This window comes from Salvelinus sp. IW2-2015, unplaced genomic scaffold (assembly GCF_002910315.2).
Source record: "Salvelinus sp. IW2-2015 unplaced genomic scaffold, ASM291031v2 Un_scaffold1212, whole genome shotgun sequence".
Taxonomy (NCBI): domain Eukaryota; kingdom Metazoa; phylum Chordata; class Actinopteri; order Salmoniformes; family Salmonidae; genus Salvelinus; species Salvelinus sp. IW2-2015.
In genome coordinates, this window is record NW_019942780.1 from 47,305 (window position 1) to 57,304 (window position 10,000).

At 54.2% G+C, this 10,000-nt stretch overlaps 1 protein-coding gene across 1 annotated transcript in view; it reads left to right on the plus strand.

Annotated features, from left to right (window-relative positions):
• The window catches only part of kdm6ba (lysine (K)-specific demethylase 6B, a), a 30,266-nt gene that overhangs the window by 12,633 nt on the left and 7,633 nt on the right, over nucleotides 1-10,000 (plus strand). Inside the window, exons 3-12 of the mRNA XM_070438822.1 lie at nucleotides 1,037-1,150; nucleotides 1,387-1,513; nucleotides 1,757-1,852; nucleotides 1,976-2,231; nucleotides 2,375-2,629; nucleotides 2,861-3,049; nucleotides 3,272-3,810; nucleotides 4,234-8,019; nucleotides 8,220-8,343; nucleotides 9,344-9,449. Coding sequence (XP_070294923.1) covers nucleotides 1,392-1,513; nucleotides 1,757-1,852; nucleotides 1,976-2,231; nucleotides 2,375-2,629; nucleotides 2,861-3,049; nucleotides 3,272-3,810; nucleotides 4,234-8,019; nucleotides 8,220-8,343; nucleotides 9,344-9,449 — 5,473 coding nt within the window. The 5' untranslated portion in view covers nucleotides 1,037-1,150; nucleotides 1,387-1,391. The remainder of the gene's footprint in view (nucleotides 1-1,036; nucleotides 1,151-1,386; nucleotides 1,514-1,756; nucleotides 1,853-1,975; nucleotides 2,232-2,374; nucleotides 2,630-2,860; nucleotides 3,050-3,271; nucleotides 3,811-4,233; nucleotides 8,020-8,219; nucleotides 8,344-9,343; nucleotides 9,450-10,000) is intronic.

Below are 10,000 nucleotides of genomic sequence, written 5' to 3' on the forward strand. Positions count from 1 at the left end.
GGCTATTTTCTGTGTTCTCCAACTGTTTCTTTGTTTGCCTCTCTGCCATGTGTGAGAAGGTGTGTGGGCGTGAGATATAGGCAGCACAGCCCACGCTCCCCTCCCTCCATCCCTCCCTCCCTCCGTCCTTCCTTGAGAGCACTTTTATTTTCCACCCATCTTTTCTTCGTATCCTTCCTTGCTGTTCAGACCCTCTGTTGTGTCTTCCCCCTGTCCCTTTCCATCACGCCTGTTCTAATAATGGGATTTAAACCTAGTGGATCCAACACACACACACACGTGTGTATATATATATATATATATAATGACTCTACAGACGTACGTACGCACACACACAAAACACACAGTACAGCCACACACCCTGTACCCTTGGTTAGTCTGTGTGGGTCTCTACCTCCTGTAGGGATTACACTAACCTCAGGGCTCCCCTGTCATAGGTCCAGCAACTCCCCCAGAACCATCTGTGCTCGGCTAATAATCCTACAGTCAGCTACAGCAGCGCTACCGTGGCCCCCTAGGGCCTGGGACACAGTACAGCACTTGTACTGTGTCCCTAGCTAATAATACCGACCCACAGACAATATGGTTAGACTGTAATACCTAGACCCACCGTCTGTGGTGTAATAGTTGTTAAACTATTGTGAAATTGGCACATTTCTGCAGACGAACAGTTAGAGCTGTAGAATGTCTGCTGCCTCCCTCCAACTCAACACATACTGTATTTGAGTCCGAGACGTTTGTAAGCTCTCTCCTCACCAACTGTTCCATATCTAGACGTTCTACCTCTTCTTCCTTGCTCTGTCCTTTCCTCTGTCCTGTCTCCTCAGTCTCAAGCCTTCCTCTCTGTCTGCAGTGAGTTTCGCTCTAGAGCTGAGCTTTATAATGGAAAACCTACTGGCAATTATTGACTTGCACCTCTCTCMCTCCTTGTTCTCTYTCTCTGTCTCCTCTCTCCCTCTCTTATTCTCTCCTATACCTCTCTTTCTCTCCTCTCGTCCTCTCTCTCTCGTCCTCTCTCTTCCCTCTCCCTCTCTAGCCTAACAGGCTGTATAGTATTGGTGTTGAAGACAGGTGTGTAGTCTTCCCTTGGTCTTTGGTGTGTGGCCTTCTCTGTGCTGCAGTGGAGGGCTTCACAGACACAGCTACTGTGGTGAGTAGAAAGTGCGCACTTGCATTTTTTGGCAATCCACGAATGCTATAGGTTTATAGTTTGTTGACTGTGTGTGTGTCTGTGCATGTGTGAGAAAAAGAGGGGAGTGTATGTGAGTAATTGTGTTAAGGAAATCCCCCTGCAGAGGGCACACGTTGTGTACATACTGAGTGTGGATCTCTCCAGTGTCTGTGTGTGTATTCCCTGTATTGAGTCCCGCCCTCTTCGTCCTCCAGGCTGGATGCATCACGCAGTAGAGCAGTTTGGCGGGCGTGGCACACGGGACTCCTTCCCTCTGGACGGACTCAGCCGGGTACCATGGCCTCCCGTGGTCAACCGCCCCACCTGGGCGCAACCTGCCAGGTATGTTAGGTTTCCACGGCAACCAACAAGCCTCACACACACACACACACACACACACACACACCTACTAGTCAATTAATTACACCTACACTAACTGACCTAGACCTCAAGTGAGAGAGTTTGAAGCTAAGACCACACGTTCAGTGTTAATTGTTATTTTAGGTTAAGGTGTATATTTCTCAGGTAAACAGGTCTCACAGTATTTAGTCCTGGTCTGACTCTTATTCTTGTTCTCTCTACCAGGTGTTCGCCAGGTGTCAATCAACACCAACTCCTCCCCCATCCAGCGCCAAGTCACATGGGCGGACTGAACCATCCCAGTAAATTCTTCAATAATGGGTGAGTCCGGCATATGTTCCATTGGGCTAGCTGTAGTCTCCGCCTTTCTTGTCTTTCCTTGTCACGTACATTCATAACTCCGGGCTGTAGTCACTGTAATCTGACTCTCTCTGTCTCCAACAGGCCCATGCAAGTTCGTGGCGGTGAAAAGCTGGAGCTGTCCCAGGCCATGTTACCTAGCCTCCAGAGAGGGGACCAGCAACGCCCCCTTCCTCCCCCCCACCGGGTGTGGGAGCAGTTGGGTCAGCTGTATGACTCCCACCCCCCTCCTCATTCACTTGTACCCCTACCTAGCGACCACGCACCCCGCCTGCACAGTGGTGGATATAGCACTAGGCCTCCTACCCACCTGCCTTCCAGACCCAATCAGCTACTGAAGGTGAGAGAAGGGGCCAGTGATATCATCTGACAGGACGAGTGTAGATATACGAGTGGCCTATCAGTGAGTGACGATTAAAGGTGGATGTCTTGTTAGATGTAATGCTGACTTTTCCTCACTCTCTCCTCTCTCCTATCTGTCAGTATGAGGGTCCTCAGGAGCATCATGTTCCCAGGGGTCCAGCATCACTGGGTGATGATATGTGGTCTCAGGTTCAGCAGCAGCAGCAGAGGGGTTACCCAGGGAAAATGTTGGGGGGGCAGCTGAAGAGGCCGGCCCCCCCTCTGGGGGAGCACTCGGTCATCCAGCACACCCCGCCCCCCTCCCTTCACCCCTCTCGCCCCAATGAGGACTGCCCCAGTCCTAGCAAGAGGAAGAGGATGGGGAGCTCTGAGCAGGTACGTGGATGTCTGAAACCACTGCACTCAACACTTCACTCGTGCAGTTACTTTTACTCCACACATACAGGATAAAGAAATCCAAGTCTATACTCTCTCATCTGTAGCATCAGGTGATTGCATAGAATTATTTGTGACCTTTTGATATCTCAACTTTGTTCTTGTAATTTGACCATGTTGTTTTGATGGGATCTGCTGTAGTATTAATATTGTTACTCTTCTCCTCTCCAGATTCCTCACCCCGGCACGCAGAGGTTCTCTGGCCCAGGGGGACACCCCCTGCCCCCCCAGCAGCAGCCCCCGGCCCACCTCCCCCCTCCCCCACCCAAACCTGCCTTCTGGAACCCCATGCATAAGGGGAACGCCCCCTGGGCCCAGCCCGAACGCAGGAACGGGCCTTCAGAGTTCCAGATCAGAACTGTAAGAACCACATCGTCAACAGAACTCACTGTACTCATCAAATCTACTTATTCAGATGATTATTATAGTATTTCTTGTTGGTGGAACTTGGTTTGTTGTGTTTGACATAAAGTAACATGTCGGTTTATGAGATGCAGGTTCGGTGGTCAAATAGTTTGTCTATGGTCTCCTAGCCCACGAGTTCTTACCTGATCGTGTCTCTCTCTTTCTCTCTGGTAACAGGACTCAGCCAAGTCAGGTCTGGGTGGCTACACCTACAAACCTCCCCCTCCCTCTGCCCCCTCGCCAATCTCCCCACCCCGCATCTCCTCCCTGGGAGACTACCCCAGGGGCGCGGGGGCCCCCCACTCCACAAGCCCCAGTTCCCACCTCAGGCCTCAATCACCCCACCACAATAACCACCCCCAGTACCCCAAACAACCAGCTCCAGCCCCGCCCTCATGGGATGGAGCCCCGGGGAGGTCCTCCTACCCCCAGAGAGGCCCTACAACTGGGGGCCGAGGAATCCAACAACCAGCCCCTCTCTCATCCTCCTCCACCAACGCTCCAGCAAGGGGGGACAGTAGAGGAGAAAGGGACAGTAGGGAGCCCCCCAAACCTCACCAGCAAACCACACCGGCGTGCCTTACAGCCACAACCCCACCCCCACTTCCGCCCCACACGCCCACAACCCCGTCCTCCTGCCCTGCCTGCAGCACCGCAGTACGTCAGCAGCACAACCCACCACCCCACACCACGAGGCCTGGCGGCCCCAGGGCCAGGCAGGCCACAAAGCAACCACCCCCCGGTGAGTCCTAGTTCCCAGCAGAGCTAATGTTGCACCCAGCCTTCATTGTTAACGTGGTGATCTCCGCCTTTTCACACGATTATTTTCAAAATCCCGAATCGACGCCCAGCGGGCTCACTGGGCACTTAACGTAGACCCGAAGAGTCGTGAACAACTCCCATTTTACCTACCATTGTCATTTATACGGCAGGGTTCTGTTTGGAATTGATTGGACTTAGTTAAATATAAAGCATATCCATTTTGTTTGCATTCTAGTGTATCGGGGGGCGTCCCAAATGGGCCCTATCAAAGTAGTGCACTGTGTAGGGAATAGGGTGCCATTTGGGAAGCGGACTGTGACTGTTTGTATTGCGCACGATCTCCAGTGTACTAACCTAGCATGTGTCTCTCCCTACAGGAGTCAGGTCTCTAACAGGGCAGGGCCGGTATCTCAGGGGCAGCATCAGAACCAGGTTCGGGGAGACCCGGGGTCCTGCGGCCCCTCCAGCATCATCAGCACCCGCCGCCCCCATCATCAGCCCCGCCTCAGCCTCCCCATACTCCTACAGGACGCAGTCATCACCCCCACCTTCACCCCCCAGCCCCCCTGCTCACAGTCACATAACAACCGCTACAGTAGTAGTATGACTGGACCTGCACTCTCCACTGTGACCACAGCGCCGCCTGCTGTGTGTTCAGCTAACAACACCCCCAGCAGCAGCAGCAGGAGAGGCAGGGAGACGATGGGAATGCTCCACCAGACCTCAGTTCCATCTCAGCTGGAGAGGGACCCAGAGAGGGGGCCCATCCACCCCATGCTGCACCCAGGTTATCAGGGAGCCCGTGTGGGCACTGCCAGCCACCCTCACCCCCAGCGGGCACCACCCAGGCCCCAGCAGCAGCCTAGCCACCACCACCAACCGTCTGTCCAGGGGAAGGGTTACTACGGACGGCCTGAGCCTGATCGCACTCCTTCCTCTTCGTCATCATCCTCAGGACACCAGAGGGCAGGGGAGAGCGTCATCACCAGCAGAGGGTCTCACCCCAACCCCCTCCCGCAGACGACGGTCACTAGCTCACCCCATGACCGCACCATGACCGCCCCCCAAACCCAAACGGTCAACTCTGCCCCTCAGCCAGCCTCCAATCCCTCTTACTCCAGACTCTGTGCCCAGTCTACACCCCAGCCCCCCCAGGCTACCACCACCTCAGCCCAGGGGTATCTTAACTCTCGACCCCAGCCACCTCCACCCCAGCCCCCCCAGGCTACCACCACCTCAGCCCAGGGGTATCTTAACTCTCGACCCCAGCCACCTCCACCCTCAGCCCCCCAGTCCATGGAGGAGGCCCTGGATAAACTGGATGCTGAGCTGCAGGGTCATATGCAGGCCGAGGAGAGGAGGATGGACTGGGAGAGAGAGCAGGAGTTAAGGAAGAGGAGGGATTGGGAGAGAGAGCAGGAGGAGAGGAAGAGGAGGGATTGGGAGAGAGAGCAGGAGGAGAGGAAGAGGCGGGAGTGGGAGAGGGCGGAAGAGGAGAAGAAGAGAAATAGGGAATGGGAAAAWGAGCAGGAGGAAAGGAAGAGGAGGGACTGGGAGAGAGAGAGGGAGGAAGAGGAGAGGAAGAAAAGGAGGGAGTGGGTGAGAGAGGATGAGGAGAGGAAGAGGAGGATGGAGAGGAAGGCAAAGGAGGAGATGAGCAGGAGCAGTAAGGGGAGAGAGGAGTCCGCCATTGAGAGTCTGGAGAGACTCCTGTCAGGCAGCACTTCTTCTGCCCCACCTCCTCCTCGCCTGTCCACTGTCTCCAACTCCTCCTCCTCCTTTGTCCTACCTCCACCCCCCAGCCAGTCCTCCTCCTCGCCCCCCTACCCCTGGCTGAGTCGGGCCGGGGCACCCCCTTGTCCCCCAGGCCAGGCACCACCGTCTCCCGCCCCCCTGGAGAGGTCGCAGCCGCCCCCTCTCACCCCCCAGACGGAGTATGCCAGGGAGAAGCAGAGGCAGAGGGAGAAATGGGGTGGGAGTCCCCCGTCGTCATCTCACAGTAGTAACGTTACCTCAGGGAACAACGCCCGGTCCTCGTTGGGGCTTTCCTACCCTAACAACCCCTCTGCTGTTACCTCTTACCCCAACCACCCCTTAAATAACACCACCATGCGAGGCACCCCCCGTCCACCCAAAGACACCCCCCAACCCAAGGAGAAGGCTAGTCAGCAGGCCAGAGGAGTGATGGGGGCTACAGGTCCCCTCCACAGCTCCATCAGCATCACCCTCCGAGAGCCCCCCAAACTCTTCCAGGCTTTCCCCAGGGACAGCCTTTCGTCCGGGACCAACCCCTCCAGAACCACCAGCAGCACCTCCAGCACAGGGGGTCTCCTCCACAAGCGCATGCCCAGCGGAGGCCTAGGCAGCCTGGGTAGCAGCGCCAGCAGCAGCAGCAGCGGAGACTCGGACAGCGCCCAGTTTGAGGAGGAACCATCGGAGCTCTCTACGTTACTCCCAGACGGTCTGGCCAACATCATGGCCATGCTGGATGAGTCCATCAAGAAAGAGGAGGAATCTTTCTATAGCAGCGACCGAAACAGAGCCAGACAAAACATTGTCAACACCTTCTCTGATACCATGCCACCGGATAAGAGCTACCTGTGTGCCCCGGACCTCATTCCGGCGCCCAAGCAGCAACCGCAGGACGACTTTGTTGGAGCGAACCTCCACGCCAGCCCCCCCGTGCTGAGCCGACAGGGCTCCCTGGCCTCCCCCTGCAGTCGGACCTCCTCCCTCAACGAGGAAGAGGAGGAGGGTTGTCCCACCCTGAAACCCGCCCCGGAGCTCCACAAGCCAGCCGTCCCTCTCAACCCCAACCCCCAGTCGGGGACAAACTACCGCCACAGCGACCTGGCTAAACTCTACGGTCTCCCGGAGCCCGCGAAGAGCGAATGCGACGACGAAGATGAGGAAGAGGAGTCGGAGACCCCGTCCAGTTCCCCTCCCCCGCCCCAGAGGCCCCACCTCCACCAGACGGGGGTGAGCAGCACCTTCAAGTCCCAGGCCGCCCTGGAGAACCAGAAGTACACCTACAGAGGAGGTCCGTTTGGCCGCCCGCCCCCCTCCGCTCTGGGGGGAGTGAAGTACTCCTCTTCCCTCTCTCTGGGTCCCGACATCCAACAGCAGCAGAATAGCACCTCCCCCACCTCCGATTCCACCAATCACCCGGGCTTTACACCGTCGTTGACCCCGCCCCGAAAGCCCCGCCCACACTCTCCCTCCAACTGGGAGGCGAAGAGACAGGTCAATATCAAGATGGAGGAGCCTGATATCTGGAGAGATGGGAGGGAGGCCATGGAGAAGAGGATCCATTCCTCAAACGAAGAGTCACATTTGAATCCCCCCACACAATCCATCAAGATGGAGCCGAAAGAAGAGATGAAGCTCACTACCATCTCTGAGTCTTCTCTGGCCGAGCTGGGCCGGAGCTGTGAGGTCTTCCTGACCCGGCACTCCAACTCCCTCCCCAGCAACAACACCTCAGACAGGACCAAGACTGAGCTGAAACACGAGGACAGGCACCACAAGCCTGAGAGAGAGMGGGAACGAGACAGAGAGAGAGACGGAGAGACAGAGAAGAAGAGGAAACACGGCAGCAGCAAGAAACACCAGGACAGGAAAGAGAGGAAGAAAAAGCACAGAGAGAAACGAGAGGAGATGTCCTCCTCCCACTCCTCCTCTTCCTCCTTCCAATCCAGTTCCAATTCCAAACGGCACAAGGAGGGCAAAGTTCACAAGGAGAAGAAGGAGCACCTGCGGATCCTCGGGAACCTGGACCTCCAGAGCAAGGAGATCCGGGAGAAGGACCGCGACCACGTTCACTCTGACATGGAGAGAGACCGGAAGAGGGGGAAACAGGCCGGTTCCACCAGCGGAGACGAACCCTCAGAATGGGCGTCCCATAGTAGAAGTGAGAAAAGTTCTGGTGTCATGTCCTCTTCTCAGGGCAGTGAGGTTGGATCGACACTGCAGGGTTCGGCTGCTGACTTCATGAAACTGAAGGCCCTGTCGGACGGGCCGCCCAAGGAGCTGAAGATCAGGCTGATCAAGGTGGAGAGCGGAGACAGAGAGACGTTCATCGCCTCGGAGGTGGAGGAGAAGAGGACACCCCTGGAGGAGATCAACATAAACAACACAGCCGCAGAGGTCACACGGGCCTGCAAGTGAGTATGGAAGAGGGGAGGGGGATGGAGGGATGAACAAGGCAGGAGTGTTGTGGGAGAGCGTGTGGGACGGTTTTACCAACTGGAAGTAAAGGGGGTTCCATTCTAGTAAATACATTTCCAAAAAGACAGTTTTTTATGCTCCAGTTTGTGACTGTGTGTGTTTGATCGAAAAACTAATCATTGAACTCTTCTCTCAGGGGTGCGAGGGTGAAGGGGAAGTTCAGAGAGTCCTACCTGCTCCCTGCGTTCTCTGTCAAGCCCCTGTTTACCACAGAGCCCATCCCACGGGAGAAACTCAACCCTCCCACACCAAGCATCTATGTAAGTCCCTGTCATTCACCATAACCCCACCACACCTCTCACATATCTATCTTTCTCTGCACCACGTATCCCATTATACTCTGTCTCTTTCTCTAATAATGTGATAATGTGTAGCGTGAAATTAAAATCATTTTCTAAGCCTGTATTTGTATTTATTATGGATCCTCCTTAGCTGCTGCCAGTTACTCTTCCTGGGGTCCAGCAAAATTTAAGGCAGTTATATATATTTTTTAAACATTACATTTTGGGCCTCCTGAGTGACGCAGCGGTCTAAGACACTGCATCTCAGTGCTAAAGGTGTCACTACAGACACTGGTTTGATCCCGGGCTGTATCACAACCGGCCGTGATCGGGAGTCCCATAGGAYGGCGCACAATTGGCCCAGCGTCGTCCGGGTCAGGGGAGGGTTTGGCCTGGGTAGGCCGTCATTGTAAATAAGAATTTGTTCCTAACTTCCTAACTTAAAYAAAGGTTAATAAAAATAAAAAATCACAACAGATTTCACAACACATTTAAGCGTGTGCCCTCAGGCCCCTACTCTACTACCACATATCTACAACACAAAATCCAGGTGTACATGTGTGTGCATGTGTCCGTGCCTATGTTTGTGTTGCTTCACACTCCCTGCTGTTCCGTAAGGTGTATTTTTATCTTCTTTTATGTGATTCTACTGCTTGCATCAGTTACTTGATGTGGAATAGAGTTCAATGTAGTCATGGCTCTATGTAGTACTGTGCGCATCCCATAGTCTGTTCTGGACTTGGGGACTGTGAAGAGACCTCTGGTGGCATGTCTTGTGGGGTATGCATGAGTGTCCGAGCTGTGTGCCAGTAGACAGCTCAATGCATTCAACATGTCAATATCTGACACRCATACAAGTAGTGGAGTCAATCACTCCTCCACTTTGAGCCAGTACTGTACTGCCCTCTGGTGGTAGAAAACGGCACCCGATGTGAATTATAATTGTACTAACTGTTCTATCCTCCCCCCCCCTCTATAGCTGGAGAGTAAAAGAGATGCCTTATCCCCAGTACTACTGCAGTTCTGTACAGACCCCAAGAACCCTGTTACTGTCATCAGAGGACTGGCCGGATCCCTACGACTCAGTGAGTTTAACACATCCCGTCACACACACACTTCACGTCGTTATCGATCATTTATTCAACACTATCTACCACAGTAACCACACAAATCATTCATTCAAACTGCACTACCAATAGTAATCATGCCACACCATGTCATCCCACACTGTCAACTGCCTTTATTTTCAGCAAACTTAACATGTGTAAATATTTGTATGAACATAACAAGATTCAACAACTGAGACATAAACTGAACAAGTTCCACAGACATGTGGCTAACAGAAATGGAAGAATGTGTCCCTGAACAAAGGGGGGGTCAAAATCAAAAGTAACTGTCAGTATCTGGTGTGGCCACCAGCTCTATTAAGTCTCTCCTCCTCATGGACTGCACCAGATTAGCCAGTTCTTGCTGTGAGATGTTACCCCACTCTTCCATCAAGGCACCTGAAAGTTCCCGGACATTTCTGGGGGGAATRGCCCKAGCYCTCACCCTCCGATCCAACAGGTCCCAGACGTGCTCAATGGGATTGAGATCCGGGCTCTTCGCTGGCCATGGCAGAACACTGTCATTCCTG